General features: G+C 42.3%; 1 protein-coding gene across 3 annotated transcripts in view; it reads right to left on the bottom strand.

Moving 5' to 3' along the window:
* The window catches only part of robo4 (roundabout, axon guidance receptor, homolog 4 (Drosophila)), an 89,113-nt gene that overhangs the window by 11,421 nt on the left and 56,360 nt on the right, over positions 1–21,332 (bottom strand). For all 3 annotated transcript variants that reach the window (XM_039764136.1, XM_039764135.1, XM_039764137.1), the window contains exons 6-16: positions 18,184–18,311; positions 17,754–17,869; positions 14,905–15,124; positions 11,585–11,706; positions 11,315–11,486; positions 9,446–9,631; positions 9,316–9,358; positions 9,105–9,220; positions 7,675–7,968; positions 6,023–6,130; positions 2,730–2,874 (exon numbers count right to left, since the gene is read on the bottom strand). In XM_039764136.1, the coding sequence (XP_039620070.1) occupies positions 2,730–2,874; positions 6,023–6,130; positions 7,675–7,968; positions 9,105–9,220; positions 9,316–9,358; positions 9,446–9,631; positions 11,315–11,486; positions 11,585–11,706; positions 14,905–15,124; positions 17,754–17,869; positions 18,184–18,311 (1,650 nt within the window). The remainder of the gene's footprint in view (positions 1–2,729; positions 2,875–6,022; positions 6,131–7,674; positions 7,969–9,104; positions 9,221–9,315; positions 9,359–9,445; positions 9,632–11,314; positions 11,487–11,584; positions 11,707–14,904; positions 15,125–17,753; positions 17,870–18,183; positions 18,312–21,332) is intronic.

Raw genomic sequence — 21,332 nt, 5'->3', positions numbered from 1 at the left:
TAACTTAACTCATCTAACTGTTATAGATAGATAGATAGATAGATAATATGAAAGGCACTATATAATAGATAGATAGGCATGAAAGGCACTATATAATAGATAGATAGATAGATATGAAAGGCACTATATAATAGATAGATAGATAGATAGATAGATAGATAGACTATATAATAGATAGATAGATAGATAGATAGATAGATAGATAGATAGATAGATAGATAGATAGATAGATAGATAGATAGATACTTTATTAATCCCAAGGGGAAATTCACATACTCCAGCAGCAGCATATTGATAAAAAAACAATTTAAAATTAAAGAGTGGTAACAATGCAGGTATAACAGACAATAACTTTGTATAATGTTAACGTTTATTCCCTGGGGTGGAATTGAAGAGTCGCATAGTGTGGGGTCTCCTCAGTCTGTCAGTGGAGCAGGACGGTAACAGCAGTCTGTCGCTGACGCTGCTCCTCTGTCTGGAGATGATCCTGTTCAGTGGATGCAGTGGATTCTCCATGATTGACAGGAGCCTGATCAGCGCCCGTCGCTCTGCCACGGATGTCAAACTGTCCAGCTCTGTGCCTACAATAGAGCCTGCCTTCCTCACCAGTTTGTCCAGGCGTGTGGCGTCCCTCTTCTTTATGCTGCCTTTCCAGCACACCACTGCGTAGAAGAGGGCACTCGCCACAACCATCTGGTAGAACATCTGCACCATCTTATTGCAGATGTTGAAGGATGCCAACCTTCTAAGGAAGTATAGTTGGCTCTATCCTTTCTTACACAGAGCATCAGTATTGAGTTGGGTCAAGGCTGAGAGTGCATTCCTAGGGCACCTAAAATAAAATAAATATATATAGTGGGAGATGGCCGGGGCCCTTTCCCAGCCGGGACAACCCTATACTGGACGGACTCGGGGAAGAGAACCTATTCAGAGCATTGCCTCCCCTGGAGAGACAGATGGCAGCCCCAGTGGGTTGCAGCAAAGGCTCAGACTCCCGCAGGGCTCCACAGGAGTTGGAGTTTGGTGCAGCCCTGTTGGTTTCCCTGAGTGCCACCAGGGGGTGCTGCAGGTACTCTTGAGCCCTGTGCTGCTGGAAGAAGGTTATTGGACACTTGGCACACTTCCTGGGTGCCATATAAATTGAGCCAGACTGAGAGCCAGAGTCAGGAGGAGGTGGACAAAGCTAGCTGGAGGAAGGCTGGAGGCAAAGAGAGAAAGAGAAGAGAAAGGAAAAAAAAGAAAGAAGAAAAGAGTGTTTTAAGCAGCGTGTGTACTGTGCTGAACGGGTTTCCCAAGAGCAAGAAGAAAAAACAAATGAAAGCGCGCGTGTTGAACTTGAGGCCTGTGTCTGTCTGTGTTGGGTTTGGGCGGCAGGAGTGCCCTCTGCAGACCACTATATATATGTATCCTTTTTTTTCTCTCAGGGAAACACTATACTATTGATTGTCAGACTTTCAGGGGGTCCAATGGGATTGCAGGAGTTACCGGACCCTCCTGGGTTCCCCAGCATTTTGTATCTTGCTTGCACATAATTAATAAAATCTTACTAGCAGCCAGTGTAGAGAGGCAGGCACAGGTGTAATAAGGGCGGCAGATTTTGGGCAGTCATTTTATTACAAGTTGAGGCAAAGTTCAAATTTTTAGATGAGAAAACAAAGCATTTCCACAGTTTCGGCCTGATGGCATAAACACACACGTGAGCTTTCTGGACCCCGAAAAGACGGCACAGAGTTATCTTTAGCTGAGTCTGTAAGTTGATAAAAACAAGACGAGATTCTCATTGGCTGTGCCGTATATTGCTTATCTCTGATTGGTCCTGGCTGTGTCCCATCTCTCTTTTTGTAAATTGGGCTAAGGAAAGCAACATTTGAATTATGGTGACTGTTACATGTGGATCCGGGGTCAATGTGGAGAGCTCCTTGGTCCACAGCACTGTGCCATGTTTTTTATTTGTTTCTTAATTAGCTCTAAAGATGCTTGTGTTTGGGATTCATGCTGCAAACAAAGGTTTCGTAAGTAGATTCGTAGCTTTCAAACGATTTGTTTCTTTGAATAAGCTGAGGGAGGAGATTCAGGGCTTTCAGATGTCGACCTTCAGAAGCTCTTATTTAAATTTGGTGGCTCTTCTTCTACTGGAAATTTGGGTTCAGGTAGCTGTTGATGCAGAGGCTTTTAGAGCCCATTGATTTTAGATGTGGAGTCAGCAGATGGAGCTCAGTGCACAAGGCAATAAGCAAATTCAAGGTCAGACACTTTGAGACGCTAGGCTGGACCTTCTGATTCCACCCAAATGGAGTTTTAGGGGGCTGCTTTGGGTTTAGTGAGAGTTTTTTTAGAGCTTGAATATTTTTCATGTTACTCTTTAGGCTTAAAGATGTTTCTGAAGTTTGGTGGTTCATCTTTGTAGGAGTTGGGCTAAAGGATCAAGTGTTCAGGTTGAGCCATAGTGGTCTCTCTTGGCCAGTTTTGTATTCGACAGAAGAGTCCTCTACTAGGGCAAGAAGGTTTTCTCTAAATCATCTTCAAGAAGTCAACGTGAGGGGTTTGCTTCTTCCCTTTGGGATTCAGTTGAATGTTTAGGGTAGAACCAGGTCTGGGGATGTTGGCCAAACATACAACTAAGAATTTCTCTGTAATTGTAACAATAAACCTGAACCTGATCATGAATTCATACCGAGATTTCAGCACTGATGCTTCTCAGTTGTGGCTCTTTGCAGATTAGCACTTACCCCTCTTCAGAGCTCAGGCTCTGCCCATCCTCGGCTATTTGTGGGAAAGAAGGGTGGGCTGGCAACATGTCGATCAGCTGCAGGGAGGCAGAGTAGTGCAGGATTTTGGGAGAGCTGATGAGATTAGGGCTCACTGGAATTCCTCCTGTTAGAGACAAGAAATCGTCAGTCAGTCAGTCCTTATTTTATATAAAGACATTCACAGTAAGCAGAATTGCTGTTAGGGGTCTCAACCTGAGCTTGTGGTGTTATGGGTCCACAGCTCGTTGAGAAAAGGCCATTCATTTTAAATAAATAATCACCGCACCCGAGGCGGCTTCGTGAGGGGCGATGTTGTAGCGAGCCGCGGGGCAGTCGTCGATGTGGGCGTTTCTCACCGTGTGCACAGGTGAGGAACTGCCCACATTCGTGATTGCTCCCGTGGCTAATGCTACAGCTGTGATGGCCCCTCACGGTTTTAAAAAGAAGCGCGAGTCGGTTGTGTGGGAGGTGTAAGAAACGATCGGAGAGAAAAAGCGACGGGCCGCAGAAGGCCACGGAAAGGCAGCGGAAGTCGGGAGGCTTGGTGGTGGAGTCCCCAATGTGTGCGTCCTGGTCATTGGTGGACATCAAGTCTCGGGGACTGGGATGAGTGCCATACCGGAGCCAGGGATCGGGAGGTCTCCAGTCTCGCGAAAGTGTAGAGGAGGGCAGCTGCAGAGAGCGTCTTGCCTGCTGCTAAGCCCATACGGGATAAGCAGGTGAGACGCTAATAAATGATGCACCGGATTTGTTGTTTTTAAGACTGCTTCCTAGAGAAGATTTTAACCTCTGGTTTTAAAGGATTGTTTTTTCTTATTGTTGTTTTAACCTCCACGTTTTCACTTTATGGATTATTTAAAGAACTTTTGAACTGCACTATTTGAACACCTGTTTTGTTGACTGTTTTTAATAAAAGAACTTTTGCACTTTTTACCTTCCCCTTGCTGGAATTATTTGCCTCCATTGACTAGCTCACTCGGTAACATTATCGACGGGGTTGGGTTCAAGGGTTCCCAAAATCAGATGGGAGCGTGGAGCCAGAACCCACATCGTCACAGAGCTCCTTGCAGGTTTTTATTCCAGCCACTTTCTTAATCACGACCAATTATTGCTGTCCATGTAAAGCAGCAATACAAAATGGTGAAAAAGGTGAAAGACCTCAGAAAAGGAACAAAACAAGACCAGGACCTTCACCAGTCCACCTAGGGAGAGGTCTATTTCGGCCCAAAAATGGGGCAAAGGCTTTAAACTGTTCAAAAATATGTTTAATTGACCCAGATATGTGAAAAGGCCGCTGTAGTTAGGATATAGCGGGTTGGATAATGGATGGATGGATGTGAAAAGGCCCTCCATTAGAGAGGAAACCATAGAAACCTCTGGCTTAAAGGATAAGGCCATGATGACTCTTTATAAATAGAGAGTTTATTCAAAAATATTCATAAACGACTGCGGTGGGTTGGCACCCTGCCCGGGGTTTGTTTCCTGCCTTGTGCCCTGTGTTGGCTGGGATTGGCTCCAGCAGACCCCTGTGACCCTGTAGTTAGGGTATAGCGGGTTAGATAATGGATGGATGGACGGATATTCATAAATGAACGAAACACAAAAGCAAAATTAAGCAAAACAGATTTACCAAAAAAGGCAATCCAAAGCCATACAAAACAGAATCCGCTATGCAATACTCAGAATCAAAAAACAGAAGCAAGAAATCCACATAAACCAAACAGAGTGCTCACCACAGCTGAGAACTTCCAATGACACACTCATGGGACCACCTCCTAAACCTCAATACAATGGCAGAGGGCGGTCCAAAAGTAGTGATGTCATGGTGGCCCCGCCTCTTGGGGTTTCAATCACAAAATGCAGGGAACTGATTCAAACACTATTCTATTAACTATTAATGCACCGTAATGAACGGACAGGTGTCTGTGTGTACATCCGGTTGTTGTGTTTCCAGCTGTCCAACAGATGGCGCATCACAAACATTAGCACTGCTTTTATGAATCCTGAACCAAATGGAGACACAGCAACTGGACAGACGTACTACTAAAAAATAATCAAAAAGAACAATAACAACAACAATGATATAATCACAAAAATACGGGACAAATAGTAAGTCAAAAACAACAAACATAACAATAAATCATGAAATAAACATAAGAGAGGGAACCAACCCTGGCTATAACAAGATGGATGCCCTCATTTTCTCCAAACCTAAGCTGTTTATTTTCTCTTTGAAAAGCCAGTTAACAATACGAGTGGAGCTGCTTAGGTTAAAAACATTTGGATTATGAAAAAGAACATAAAGTACTCTAGGAATGTCTGATGTGTCCAAATGAGAGCACAGCCAGACCATATAATGAAATTCTGTAAATGGACAAGTTGACTGCTAACTGTTAAACAGTGAAAATCTGCAGCCTTCTAGTTTGAGACCCCTGATCTAAGCTGAATATCCTGAAACTGAACACGTTATAAAGTAACATCCATCCATCCATCCCTCCATCATCCAACCCGCTATATCCTAACTACAGGGTCATGGGGGTCTGCTGGAGCCAATCCCAGCCAACACAGGGCGCAAGGCAGGAAACAAACCCCAGGCGGGGCGCCAGCCCACCACAGTATAAAGTAAAATGTTTGATATAATTTCATTTTTGTAAGGTTTTGCAACAGAAAATGCTAAAACAGCTGACAATACAACCTGTACTTTACAGACAGAACTCACAGTCCACACAAAGGGAAGCCCACTCTCACATCAAAAAAGACACAAAATACAGAAGTCATTTTGCACATGCATTTGATTCAAATGATTGCTTTGTACTTGAATATAAAAAAATGTCAAATGATTTCTTTTGCGCAGAGTCAGTTGAACTTTTACGGGGACATAAATGGGAAAGTCCTTCACACGGCCAAAAGCGGAGATCAGGAAAAGGCAAATAAGTTAAAATGTATGCCATGGAATTGAAATATACATTTTTCCTTCACTTTTTTTGTTGAAAGTGAATATTTAATCACAGAGACATCTGTAAAGTTAAGTATCTATCTATCTATCTATCTATCTATCTATCTATCTATCTATCTATCTATCTATCTATCTATCTATCTAATATTTAATAAATAAAAACAGACAAAATCCCAGACCACTGTAAGCAAAAGGCAAACTAAAGATCCTTTATCTCCCCCTTGTGGCCATTTTTTAAAAGTGCAGCTACACTTCAAACAGTTGGACTGAGTTCATTAAAAAGCACTTTGATTCAAAAGAAGCAGCGCGGGCCTACCTGCGGTGTTCTGGCACAGCCTCATTACCCTCGTGGCAGGTGCGCTCTTCCGCATCTCAGCCGCGTGGTACGTGGGTGCTAGTGGCGCACTGTTCACTGCATGAAGTTCTGGGAAGTGTGAAAAAAATCTTTTCAACATTTGCACATCTTATGTTAAAAATAATAATGCTTATCCCAGACACCTTCCTCTGACTATTTCTGAAATCCACCACTGTTCACATTTACGCTCTAACTCGGCTGGCAATATAAGCTGCAAATGTCTTGTACCTTTAGTAAAGTGAGCGAGATTTCCTTAAAATGGTTTGCCACTCCAAACCCTTACAACGATGTTACCATATTACACAAGTCTGTCCACGGATGGATGGACATACTCTGCATGTATGAATACATCTCCTTCATTTATTATTTCACTTTAGGCAGATGAAATCTCCCTGAACTGAGATTAGAGCCATGGTGCCGGGGAGTAAACGTCCTGCTCAGATATTCACGGTTAGCCTTGGTTTCCCAGTGACAGCAATAAACAATCTGGATGGTGGAAAAAGCGACTTCTGAGGTGGGTCATTCCACTGTTGTGGAAAAGAAAATGAGCAGAACTACTTCACAGTCACCTGCACACTTCTGGTAGCTAGAAGGAAGAATGCAGTCCTAAGCCCAGACTTTTACAAGCCTTATTCCCACATTTCAGGAATCCACCTATTAACTTCCACACTTCATGTGAACTGGAGGCCACCTTAGCAGCATGGGGCACAGGGCACAGGGCACAAACCAACTCTGGATGGGACCGCAGTGTATGACACAGCCGTACATACAGGGCCATTTTAGAGTTCCCAATTAGCCAGACTTACATGTGTTTGTGAGTTGGAAGAAACCCTTGAGAACTTGGAGAACATCCGCGCTCATATGTAGAAAATGGGCAAAAAATACAAAGGCCAAAAACTGTGAATGGGATAGAAACACAGAATGAGGCTGCAGCTCCAGCACTAGCAGTTTGTCCAATCACATTCTGAACCAGATTTATTCTCATGGGGAGGCGGAGCCTATCCTGTTTCCAAGGAAGGCATTGGTTCAAGGTCACGTGTGACTCAAAACCAGAATTGATGACAATGAACACTTGACATAACAGGTGAGAATCTAGCAGGGCTGCTGGTGATCTGAACAAATCTGTCACTTTACCAGAGTGAACATTCAACATGCCATCAAAGATCTCCATTACGTTAATATAAGCTACCCAGACATACTTTATGCTATGAAAGTTTTCAACATGTTAGAGAGTTTTCACAAACAAGCGCAGATCTTAAAATTGACTTGCTTTGCTTTACAAGATTAGCTGTTTGAAACCTGAGCACAAACTGGATAGAAGACGAAAGAAGCTGATGAGGGACCACATCATGGCAGGGTGGAGTAATGAGAGAAGAGGTGGGCGTTTCAGTCAAAGTTTTGGCAAAGCTTTCATTCAGTTAGCACAGGTTTTCAATCTGGGAGCATCATGAGTTAATGGCACCAAAGAGGCAAATGAATGAGCTGCCATTAAAGGTCTAAACAAATTTGTGGGATACTCCACCCAAGTTGAATGCGTTAGAGCCCCTCCTAACACCCAATGGACGCCCCAACCTCAAGGATAAAAACAACAACCCCATTTGGTTGACTCTTACGTCTTTTCTGTCTTTTCTCCCACGATTCCTTGAGTATGCCCATATTTGGCTGGGCAGGAACTGCCTGTTTCCACGGTAAGCATTGCCCTTCCTTGCAGGTGGCACCTTTGAGAAGCGGCTGAGAGAAGCTGGGAGGGTCATGCAGGACCTTGGGTTGTCTTGAGGGGCTGTTAAAGGTTTTTAGGCCCGTTCCAGAGAAGTCCACATAAAACGTGCCATACAAGCCGCAGCTGTCGGGCACAATTGGAACGGCTATGTCCAGAGGGCATGGCTCTTTCTCTGTGAGAGGCAGGGCTGTGGAGAAGAAAGAACAGGAATTAGTAGAGTACCATGAGACAGGTCAGGGATCAAAGTGCACATAGGTGGAGGGTCAGGCGTGAGCAATCTGAGCATTTATTGTATTGGACTGGCAGGATCGATATAAACGCTTCCCGGGTCCTCCCTGCGTGGAGTTTGCATGTTCTCCCTTGTGTGTGCGCCAGTGTCTTCTCTGACAGACCCCAGCATTCAACAGTCCACTGGCCACTGTGGACTAGTGAAAGACCAGGTTGTCCCACGTGTTACCCTTTTTGGTGTGGTGTTATGAGTTCAGCCATATTCCCCTTATCTGCTATGATGGATATTTAAATTTAACATTAAAAATTCCCAAGGCGGGTCCTCTCTGCGTGGAGTTTGCATGTTCTCCCCGTGTCTGTTTGGGTTTCCTCCCACAGTCCAAAGACATGCAGGTTAGGTGTTGTCCCTAGTGTGTGCTTGGTGTGTTCTTGGTGTGTGTGTGTGCCCTGCGGTGGGTGGGCTGGTGCCCAACCCGGGGTTTGTTCCCTGCCTTGTGCCCTGTGCTGGCTGGGATTGGCTCCAGCAAACCCCCGTGACCCTGTAGTTAGGATATAGCGGGTTGGATAATGGATGGATGATCGGTTACACCTCGGTGGGGTCTGAACTACACATTTCATGGCTGGGGGCTTACATTGTAAACTTCAGGATTACACATTTCTGATTGGCTGGGGGTTTATATTATATAAGTCTGATTGGCTGCACTCTGTGACAGGTCCATTGCATCATTTCTTATTAGTTGTGCATTCCAGAGTTTACACTATGCTTCTGATAGGCTGTGCAATCAGGAATGTAAATTTTGTGGCTCCTAATTGGCAGTTCAGAATGTATATTTATGGTTTATATTGATAGTTTGTTGTACAGTCCATTTGGCTGTGCCTTCTGTTGTATATGCCACATAATTCTCATTGGCAGTATAGCTGTAATGCAATGGCTGTGAGCTGCATTCATTTCTTTGGCTTTGAGATGAATGCATCTGAATGGCTGTGACATAAACGATTCACAGTTCTGATTGGCTGCTCAGTCCCCACTCCGATTGCACACTTCGATTTGTCCACAAAGCAGAGAGTACAAAGTGCACAATGGGTGCCACTCACTGGCTTTCCTGAAGCCTGGATTCTCTTTACTCTGGGCCCACAGGCTTGGGTAACGTTCACCACAAGGAGCTGACTTCCAGGCACTGGAGATCCAAGGAGAGTCTGGAGCAGCCATCCTGGAAAAGAGCAGAAGCCCTGCATTTCTTCTGTCTTGTCTTCACAAGAGGGAAACAAAATGAGGCAGAGTAAAGACTATCCGTGAACCATTTACCTGTGCTTAATGATGAGGTCCTCACTTGCCAGTCTGTACAGCCCTGTGATGAAGAACAAGTGCCCGTTAGCCAGCCTTGTGGATTTTTCCACAACAAAATAAGGTAGCGTTACAAGAAATTGCATCTCACCTGTTGCCTTGCAGTGGCCATGCTTGAACTGGCCATGACGGCTATACCGCCGATACAAGCAAATCACAGCCACCATAAGCATCAGCCAGAGGACGCCACCGACGCTGCCAATGAAAACAGGGTCCTGTACCACCCTGAGAATCTGGTCCAGATGATCAAAAGGAGGGTTATGGGGTACTGGAAGTCCTAAAGAAAAGTCAAAATAAGCCACCCATCAATCTACTGCCTGATCCTGGGAAGGTTAGATAGACGGAGAGATTCAAATGGAAACTAAATTTATTTTGACACACACAGAAATGAATTGACATCTGTCACTAAACCAAATGACAGCACAATACCAAGAGTATAACTCAAAAATGGAAATAAAAATGTATTTTCTTTAAGGAATATGAATCAATGACACAGGTGAAAAATATCAAGATGTGGACGTCACTTATATTACTTTTGTGGAGTTTGCATTGATTTGCACAAATGTGATACTTAGAAACTTTCTATTGTTGTTTCCATTCTCTTATCTGGCATCACACGCTGATCATGTCACCTTCATCTACATGTGGTGTGGCCCTTGCTGTAAGGCCACAATGCCTCTAGACGTGTGTGTGTGTGTGTTTGCATGTCACAGCATGTGACGTCACTGTCACCATCTTCTTTAAGAGTGATCATGCATTGGTCAGCCAAATTAAATAAAAATAAAAGAACTTCAGGTTTTGTTCTCACCTGTTAGGCTTCAGGCAGGGTCTGATGTACAGTATATTACGTATGCTTTAACATTTGTGCTCATTCTTGCTGTTTTTGAATGTTTATATGACGTGTTTTCCTGTCATTTTTATATTTAATATTGTTTGGTTTACATATTATTTAGTATTTATATAGTGTGTATATATGTTTACTGGGGGCGGCATGGTGGCGCAGTGGGTAGCATTTCTGCCTCGCAGTTAGGAGACCCAGGTTCGCTTCCCAGGTGCTCCCTGTTTGGAGTTTGGCTGTTCTCCCCGTGTCTGCGAGGGTGTCCTCCCACAGTCCAAAGACATGCAGGTTAGGTGCATTGGCGATCCTAAAATGTCCCTAGTGTGTGTGCCCAGTGGTGGGTATAGCGGGTTGGATAATGGATGGATGTTTACTGGTGATATTTCTTGCATTCTGGCAAAGGAACCCCAATAGTTGGGTCCACCATGACATCGTTGTTGAAGGTGCCTATTTATTCTGGTAGAGGGAGAAGGTCCTTCAGAGTATTGTTTGGATTTTGGGTTTCTGGACGCTTTGCACCATTTCTGGTTTTTCTTTTACGGAGTGGATTTGTTTGCTTTGATACTTAGGAAAATCCATTTAGATTTTTTGTATCTCCTCTTGTCCTGCCTTGACTATTTGTTCTTCCTGTTCTGTATTTTAAAAAATGACTGAAATATAAAAGATCATTTTTTCACTTTTTTCTGGCTGAAAGAACACAATTAACTATTTTGAAATTTCTAAAGTTTAAAAGCCTGAGCCCTGTTTTTGGCCTTTGAGGGCCAGAAAGCCTGCCATTAGAGTTCAGGGCTAGGCTGCATGGCCTGAGGCCTGCTTCTGAAGTCTGCTCACTTTACCATTAGCATTAAAGTGCCTTTCATTTTTGATTTGGCTCTTTTAACAAAGATTCTTATGTTTGCTTGTTCAGTCTATCAAAGTACACTCTTGTTGGTTCTTGCCCTATCATTTCTTCATAAGGAGAATATCTGCCAATCCCAAAAACACCTAACCTCGCCAGATTCATTCACTTAAATAGAAAGATCTGAACAGTTAATCCTAAATTTCAAAAAGTCAAAGGACCAAGTGAGCTGTCCAGAGCAGTCATCAGATAAGTGCCACCCAGTGTGCAGTATGAGACCTGACCTGTGAAGAGAGGCTGAGGTTCACTTTGAACTCCAATCCCCGCACCATTGACAGCAGCGACCTGGATCCAGTACTGTGTCTCGGGGTCTGGCACCGGGATCTCCAGGCTGTGAGCCCCGCCGTCCACCGTCCAGTTGTATAACAGCTGCCCTGTGGCATGCATGAATAGCACCTGAAATAAAGGATTGGGACACCAGTCATTAACAAACTGAGTGGAGGTCTACAACCGTGGTCATCTGGATGTGGTCCACATTGAGGGAGAGAAGTCACCTGGTAACTCTGGATAATTCCATTGTGAGCTTCATGGGGTGGAGGCTCCCATGTCACCAGGGCAGTATCGTTCCTCTCAGCCAGCACCATCACTATAACTCTCTGAGGAGATGCACTCGGAACTGGAAAAGCAGAACAATCAAAAGATGAATTGGCACCCACTCTCTTTAGCACTTCCATGTAGGGAGCCTGGTGTTGTCCAGGTGGTTCTCTTTGCACAGGTCCAGTTTACCCCGGCCTGGTCACTTCTTTTTTATGCTGTGTGTGTTCATTTAATGGAATAAATGTCCACTGTGAGTGCCTCCATAATTATCGGGCTCAAAGTTATTATGTTGCTAAGTTTCCTTGCCGTAATTTCTACTTGATGTACTAACATGCCAATAATAACTTGACAAGTTATCCGTTACTTCTTTTATTTTTTTGTTCTCTTAGCCACTAGTTTATGTTTTACTCACTCGGTGCCTTATTTACAATTTCTTATACTGTATACAGCGGTGGGCAAAAGCAGGTTTACAGTTGTGAGTACACAAAACAGAGCTTATTCTTGTATTAATGTTTATTTAATTATTGTATTATTCATTTGTGCCATTGTAAATGTTTTTAATGAAGTTATTGAGTTCATAAAGCTATTGTAATAATCATAACCTGCATGTCTTTTTCTATACAAACAGCTGTAGTACTAGGGTGTTGTACCGTGTTAGCCATTATGAATGTAGTGAGAAGTCAAGCAAAAATGACCCCTTTTATTGGCTAACTAAAAAGATTACGATATGAAAGCTTTCCAGGCAACTCAGGCCCCTTCTTCAGGCAAGATGTAAACCTACTTTTGCCTAACCCTACATACGGTATATATGCTGTGATGGGTGACATGGGCAGGAGACCCGGCTGGGAAGGAGTAGGTTCCTTAAGTAGATGAGAGGCTAGCCCTATGCCACCACAAGAAACAGGGTGAAGATTATCCTGTCTCACCCAGAAGACAGGCAGAAGAAGCCAATGCCAGAGTGAGTACACTGGCGTCCCAGCCTGGTTGGACTCAGGAACAATACCCGGCCAGGAGGATAGTATAATGGAAGGACAAGGGCAGACAACCTGGCAGGGCTATGGGCTCTCCTGAGGCAATAAGAGACAGCTTCCTTGGGTGATGTTACCTCTACAGACAACCAGAAGGCACTCTGGATATTTCAGTTTGCCAGAACAGCCTTGTTGGGTTCTGTGGGGGCCGCTTTATGGGATTTCTGTTCGACCCAGAAGTGCTTCCACTGGGCCATGCCGTAGCACCGGAAGTAGTCCCAGGTCCAGGATAAAAGAAGCCGCTCGACCTCATCCAGGCAAGTCAGAATCGGGTGGAAGTGGACAAAGCTCGGCTGTGAGGTGGAGAGGAGGAGAAGGGAAGGAGACAGTGTGGTAGGATTTGTGTTGGTCACAAGTCTGGAGCCTCTGAAGAAGGTACTTGTGTAAATAAACCAGCTTTATCTAAACAGGACTTGTGCCTGTGAGGTTGTGTCTGGGGTTGGCCAACCTCTGGTGCCCTCTACTCTCCACTACATATATACGCCATATACTGTACTGTATACTATACTGGACACTGTATATTATGTTTGAGTTTCTTAGTATTGTTATATTGTCATATGTTCTGAAGAATTTCCTTGTACTGAGTGTGCATAACAATCGACTTAACTTTGCTTAGATTTCTGTCTTTTCATTTATTTCATGTGGTTTCATAAGTTGAGAAAAATAAAATCATTACATTTACTAAATGCAGATTCTCATTTCACCTTTCTTCCTTATGACCTAGTTTTACCAGGGTACTTCATTTCATAAAGCTTTTCTGGAAATCTGGAATTTTTCTTCACTACTTTTCTTATTTTTTTATTCTTTTTTTGTAGTTCATGATTTTCAGTTTCCTAATTGTATTGCTTGCCCTTCCATTCAAGATCACTTTTTATGATTGACTACTTTTCATTTCTTGCATTTATCCAGTCGGCTTTCACAAGTTTCTTCTTATCACCCTGATCTTTCCTTGAGGAATTCCTCTTCACTCTCACTTGTTTTTCCTGTTTTGTTCCTTTTTTCATTTCCTGCTCTCCCCACGTACTCTTGTACAGTTTTCTGTTTACGCAGTTCCACATCATGCTTTACTGGTCACTTGTTTCCTTTATTTATGCAGATAACGGTCACAATTCTCTGCTCAGGCTTTTTCCCTAATAATTAAACATTTGCCCATTTTCTATTTATTGTTCTTTTTCTTCCTGAATTCCTTTTCATTCCTATTTCTTTCTCCCCTACTTTCATCCTTGTGATTTATTTAGTCTGTTTATAGTCCTTATTATCACTTGTATGGAGGACACTTACAACACACTGCCGTTAGTGCAGAACCCCCTTATTTCCAAAGGTTTCTCTTTTTACCTGAACAAACTCTGAACTCCGTTTACGCCTTTCTCCTTCTGGATTTATCAGTCACTCCATTTCCTTTATTTACCCACTTTGCTGAAACTCCCTACTCGCTCAACTTCTGTTTCATAATTTCGAAAAAAATTTTTTTTAAGATTCAACATCTTCAGCTTATTCTTTCCTTTTCATTACACTCATTACTTAAAATTTCTTTTTCCATCCATTTGTCTGAATGATACACTGAAATCCCAGTTTTATCTTTTTATTTAATCCCTATCACCATTTTAAGGCTAACTTTTGATTCTTCTTCATGATTTTTTTTTACTCTTTCATATTCACCATTTGGGCGGCACGGTGGCGCAGTGGTAGCGCTGCTGCCTCGCAGTTAAGAGACCTGGGTTCGCTTCTGCATGGAGTTTGCATGTTCTCTGCGTGGGTTTCCTCCCACAGTCCAAAGACATGCAGGTTAGGTGGATTGGCGATTCTAAATTGGCCCTAGTGTGTGCTGTGGTGGGCTGGCACCCTGCCCAGGATTGGTTCCTGTGTTGGCTGGGATTGGCTCCAGCAGACCCCAGTGTTTGGATTCAGCGGGTTGGAAAATGGATGGATGGATATTCACCATTTTAATCCTTCACTACTTCTTGCTGTTTGTATCTCCAGACTGAACCATTCACGTTTTCTCATTGGTGAATTTTTTATTTGCTCAAATTTTCATTCTCTTGTCTTTGACACTTACGGCAGCAAAAACATGGCTGACCGCTGGCTTGGTGACATGACCTTTGTTAATTACCTTTGCCAGGGCTTGGTCATGATTTAGTTAAATTGTCTGACGTTTAATTCCTTTTTCACGTTTCCAAATAGTCTGCCAAGATTATGCTAGCTACCTGTGTAATGCCCTGAATGTTGTCCAACAGGTCCAGGTGGCTCACCTTGCTCAGGGACACGGAGGTGTTTGGAGTTGCTTTCACGACCGTACAAGTCTCCAATAAATGGCCGCACTTTGAATTCATACTTGTAGCCCCTCTTCAGAGAGTCAATCATTGTGGTTCTCTCCACATGTGTCTTCTTCACCATCCAGTCAGAACTGGCCGGCATCAGTGAGCGATAAAGCACCTCAAAGCCATCTAAAGAATGGGGCTCAGGCTGCACCTGTGGGTGGTGGTAAAGAGAAACAGTGTATCTATCTTTTGTTGTAATTGGCATTTCTAGAATTATCTTCATTTTATACTAACATGAGATGCTCCACACCAATCAGACCTCTTATCATAATTTTGTTCCTCATCAAGGTGGCCAACTACCATCAAAGCAGTCTTGTCAAGGTGCCCAGATCTTCAGAGCAGTGTCATCCATCCTAACTGTCATCTCTTCTTAACCCTCAATCTCAACACAACTTGACATCAGTCCTCATTAAAGATTTTGGCACTCATATCAGTCCTCCATTGACTCACAACCAAAGGACTTGTGTCACTGAAACCAACTTTCATCAATGACCCGCTAATTAAAGAAAGTAACTTCTTATGAAGCCTCATTGATAACATCAACTCTTATCAGAACAGTCCTTTCACATTTCTCATCCAAATATCATTCCATGAGATTGCATTGCATTTCATCAGTGGAGTCTCATCACCGATGTCTTATCACAGACTACATCTTGTCATCAGAGCTAACGTATGACTGAAACTGACTCTGAAAGTATCATGCAATATAGAAATGTGTCAGCAAATTCTCACTGCTGAAACCAGCTCTTCAAAAAATGCTATTTCAACAGAAACTTTCATCACAAGAGTTTCATGCAGAAACCATCTCTCAACTGTCTCTCATTCCAGCATCAGTTTTCACCATGGAAAACTGGTGCTAAAACTGATACCCATCACAAACGTCTTATCACTGGTTGCATCTGTCATCAGTAAAGCCTCAGCATTGAAACCAAAGGGTTGTCCTTTCGTTAGCAGATTTTAATTCCTGAAGTGTCACACTGTTATAGATTTTCTTCATTGAATCTCGACTCAAACAGGATATTGGTTTGCATTAGTGAAGTCTAATAAGGGAAAATTCATTTCTTCATAGAAATGTATTGGCCGACTCTGACTGTCATCAGCAGAGTCTCATCACTGAGACCAACTGCCCCTCGACTGTAATTCAGATTTTAACTTTCATCAGCCTACTACCACCACTGAAACCGACTCTCAGAAAAGTGTTGTTCTGATTTAAACCTTCATTGTAAGAGTCTGATTGTCAGAACTGACTCTCAAATGTCAACAGTCTCGTTAGTGAAACTGAATTGCTTCACAGAAGTCTTGTCACATTCTCTTTTCCGAAGACTCTCATCAATAAACCCAACTCTCATTACGCTGTCATTCTGATATGTGCTTACATTGGAAGATTCATTCTCTATTTACTGAAATTGATTCTCAAAGGACCACTCTGATAGTGACTTGCATCAACCAAGTCTTATCAATACAATACAATACAATTTATTTTTTGCATAGCCCAAAATCACACAAGAAGTGCCACAATGGGCTTTAACAGGCCCTGCCTTATGACAGCCCCCCAGCCTTGACTCTCTAAGAAGACATGGAAAAACTCCTAAAAAAACCCTAGTAGGGAAAAAATGGAAGAAACCTTGGGAAAGGCAGTTCAAAGAGAGACCCCTTTCCAGGTAGTTTGGGAGTGCAGTGGGTGTCAATATAATACAATACACAGATCAGAACAAATCCTCAATACAGTATACAAATAAAAATTTTAGAAGTATGGAATAGAATTTAACAGTAGATGATTATCAATGAAACTAACTCTAACACCACCTCATTAACTATCCCCATTTTCACACGTGGAATCTCATGGCCATCCTCACACTTCACGTGAGGACATCACTAAAAATGACGTTTATCAAAGGAGTGTTCCAGCTGACTCAGACTCTCATTGTAATATCAATTGTCATCATGCCTTCCATATGGAAATTATTTTTATCACACAAATTTTATTACCAACATCTACTCTCATCACGACCTCGATTCTCACCATATAAATGTTATTCCTGAAATTGGTACTTGTTCTAAGAGGACACATTATCTCCCAATTATTGCTAAAGTTTCATTATAGCATCTGATCTCATTGGAGGAATTGCATTCACTGAAACCAAGTGTAATCATTGAGGCCTCATCACTGACTCTGACCCTGCTTTGAAGAATCTCATTACCAATGTAAGAATCTGATAATTGAAACTGACACTAGCACCATTCTTGATTCAAGATCTGATCACACCCATGACTATCACAAGAGTCTCCACACCAAACTTGATTCTTATCACAGGAGTCTAATTCCTGTTCTCACTTCTTGTCACATAAGACTCATCAACATCCTTGACTTTTCCAACATCAGCTTTCATCAAAGAAGTTTGGTCCCTTAAGTAGTCTCATCTATCATCAAAGACGTTTTATCAGTAACCCTGACTCACACAGCAGCAGTCTCATCATGAATGTTTGTTCAGTTGTCTTCTCAAGCCCTAGCTCACATTTTAGAAGGCTCATTCTCATCATTAACTTACTTATAAGGTGTCTTATCACTCACCTTATCTTATACTACAGAAGATATATCATAGTTATTAACAAGAACAGCCAAATTAGGTAGAACTGAGGCAAAGAAGCTGCAAAATGCACCAACAAATACACTTATAATGTGACAAAGAGACTTTCAGGAAGTGACACCTGGTAGTCCATATTGCCATTTGAAGAGACAGGTAAATGTAAGAGCGAGCACAAACAATGACTGTTCTCACCTCCCACATGAGCCTCACTGTGGTGGACAGAAGAGGCTGGCTGGTTACATTCTCCAGATGGATGTGCAGGCTGGACAGCTCTTTGTGTTGCTCTCTTTGTCCCGTGTCCAGGTTCTCTACAAGGGTTAAACAACACTTACTGAAGTCACCTCAATAGGCACCCAGAATGAGATTAAGTGAGATCATTTGAAGCTCAAGAGACTGGAATGAATGAAGTGACGCTGCATCTCAAGTGTGACATGTGAAGCAGGAATTTGACAGACTAGATAGATAGATAGATAGATAGATAGATAGATAGATAGATAGATAGATAGATAGATAGATAGATAGATAGATAGATAGATAGATAGATAGATATGTTATTTGTCCCCAGGCTAAAATTTGGCTTTTTCCTGAAGCACTTTAAAGGACCCAGACTACACTCTCTTACCCTGAACTATTAGGTGGGCACTCACGGAGGCAGACCCAACTTGATTGGCTGCGGTGCATGTGTATTTGCCAGTGTCCTGGGCCCTGACATAGTAAATCTTGAGGGTGTGGTTTGAAAACACTTCATACCTATGAAAAAGAAGAATCACAGAGAAGATTAACAAACAAAGCGTACAAGAAATATTCACCTTCACATATACACTCAGTGGCAAATTTACTAGACTTGTTAACAAAAATGGCCCAGTCCTCTAAACAGCCAATCAGGTGGCTAAACCCCGATGAATAAAGCACGTAGACAGGCTGTACAGTTGCTGTTCATCCAAACACTAGAACTGGTAAGACACACAAGCTAAGTGACTTTGACTGTTGTACAACTGGCAGTTTAAAATTTGGTAGGCCTGGAATGACAAACACAGCTGCTCTTCTGGGATGTCCACACACTACAGCTCCTAAAGTTTACAGGAATGGTGTAATAAACCAAAATATCTAATGAGTGGCAGTTCTGAGAGGTCAGAGGAGAATGACCAAACTCTTTCAACAATGGCCAGTAAATATCAACAGCACTTTATAACAGTGGTGTGCAGAAGAACATCTCAGAGCTCACAACATGTTTAACCATGACGTTGTTGGTCTCCAGCAGCTGACGACCACTCACAACTCCTCTGCTGTCACCTACAACCAAACCGATGAGGCTGCAAGAAGCACATGATCACCAAAACTGGGCAACTAAAGTGATTAAAAAAAGAGTTGTCTTATCGGATGAATCTCAGTTTCTGCTGTGATATCCAGATAGTGTGGTCAGAATCTGGTGTCAAACATGTGATAGTTGTAATTAATTTAGACCAAAGTTCTCTTTTCACTGACATTAAAGAGTCTTTTTCTGATGATCAATATCAAAACAGCCCAATTAAATCCACTTTTGAATAACAATAAAATGTGAAAGCTTCCAGAGGGATGAATACATTTTATAGGCACTATAGAGCCCAGAACTGATTACAAACATTTGATTTAAATAAAGTGTCTAAATTATTAGGAAACATTCGGTAAAGGTGTATAATTTCAGAGCATAACACTGTGATCCATACAGACTTTTTTCAAAACATGGCAGGATCTAATCAGTAATATTTTAAAATAAGCTCATAAAGCACAGATAATTTATTCATTTAGGTATGTTCACAAGCCTTAAATTTTACGCCGTTTGGCTTGCTCTCTCTCTCAAGGGTGGGGATCGATCTGTTCTTAAGTCAATTTTTCTTTTTGTAAAAACTTGACTGCTTTGTATGGATTGCAATAAAATTAATAAAAAGAAAAAAAAAACAAAAAAACACTGTGATGCACTTATGGCAGCCATCCATATGCAGAATAACGCCAAATGGGTTATAAAAAAGAGATTAGTTGGTTAATAAAATAAACATAACAGAGGGATTGTCATCAGATACACAAAGCATAAAGCAACAGATCTGTCTGACTATGGTGGCCTTAAACTCTTGTCTTCCATGTGAGGGTAACTCTAAGGCTATGGGGGTGGACTAAAACCCTTCTTTTTCCACCTCTCCCCTTCCTGCTAAAAGAGATTTGTCCTAACTCTCCTCCAAATTTAGAATCAAATATCTTTGACTATAAGATAGTTTCAAACTCATTGCTGGGGGTCACTTCTGGTGAAGTTCATTTTCAAGGACGTCTTAACTTTTCTGCATGAGCATCAGGTTAGAATATCCTTTAATGGACTTTGAACCCTTGCACTCTTCTTACCCTTAAAGGTTTTAGTCACATACATCACCTTGAAGCTTCCCATTCCCTATAGAAGAAGCCACATGTGGCTATTGTAATTTGTCCCTGTTGTGATGTGCCAACACCTTTTGGCTATTGTTATATTCTTCTGCTTAAATAAAGCAAAAATGGGTGTAGGACAACAAAAATATACAGAAATGACCAGGCCCTCCCTAAATACCAATCTGTGTGCCTATATTAGGCCTCACCCCCGTAGCCTAACCCCAACTCAAAATGCAGGCTTCATCTTATACAGGCCCAAAAAGGGGCTTACATTTGTTAAAAATACCAGAAAGTCACAAAAAATGGAGGAGAGAAAAATCTTTAAACCACCCTTTCAAAAACGAACCAAAGTACCTACTAATCAAAGAGTTCATTATTCAGAAAAGAACAAACAAGATGGGAAAACGAAGCATGAAAGACATAAAAAGTGATTTACCGATTAGGTCAAGCTAAAAGCAAAAAGAGAATCACAACCATAAATGAAAATGATGGGGTTCAAATCCAGAAAATGCACAACAAAACTGCAAGAGAAATTAAGGGAATCAAACAAAACAATCCTGAAACCAAACAGAGAATTCCAGAATCTGATTAAATGCCTGCTGGGGCAGCTACATCATTAGGTGGCCCTCCCTCCTTGGGTCCAACATAAAGGAGACAGGACAGATAACAAAATACATTACACAAACACTTAACACAATACAAAAATATTCCATCAAAAAACACATATAGAATTGAGCAACAAACATTTTAATATAACATTTCAAATTATCCTCTTTAATAAAACCCCTGTGTGCGTCCAGGTGTTTGTGTGTATGTGTCTTCTGGTGAAGTGCGCATACGCGGGGCCACACGGCACGTGTTCAGTCTCTTCATGTGCATTCCCTGTGCAGAGGGAGAGACACACACAGGTGCGTGTGTGCGAGAGACAGACACACACACAAGCGCGCGCGAGACAGACACACACACACACACACAGGCGCACGCGAGACAGACACACACACAGGCGCATGCGAGACAGACAGACAGACACACATACACAGGCGTGCACCAGACAGACAGACACAGACACAAAGGCGCGCGCAAGACAGACACACACACACAGGCGCGAGAGAGAGACAGACAGACACACACACACAGGCGAGAGAGACACACAAACACAGACACAGAGGCGCACAACAACAACAACAACAACATTTATTTATATAGCACATTTTCATACAATAAAATGTAGCTCAAAGTGCTTTACAAAATGAAGAATACAAAAATAAAAGACACAGTTATAAAATAAATCAACATTAATTAACATAGAATAAGTAAGGTCCAATGGCCAGGGTGGACAGAAAAAAAAAAATCAAAAAATCCAGACGGCTGGAGAAA

The sequence above is a fragment of the Polypterus senegalus genome, chromosome 9 (genome assembly GCF_016835505.1).
Source record: "Polypterus senegalus isolate Bchr_013 chromosome 9, ASM1683550v1, whole genome shotgun sequence".
In the NCBI taxonomy this organism is placed as follows: domain Eukaryota; kingdom Metazoa; phylum Chordata; class Cladistia; order Polypteriformes; family Polypteridae; genus Polypterus; species Polypterus senegalus.
Note: the sequence above shows the minus strand (reverse complement) of the source record. Positions and strands in the feature narration are given on the sequence as shown.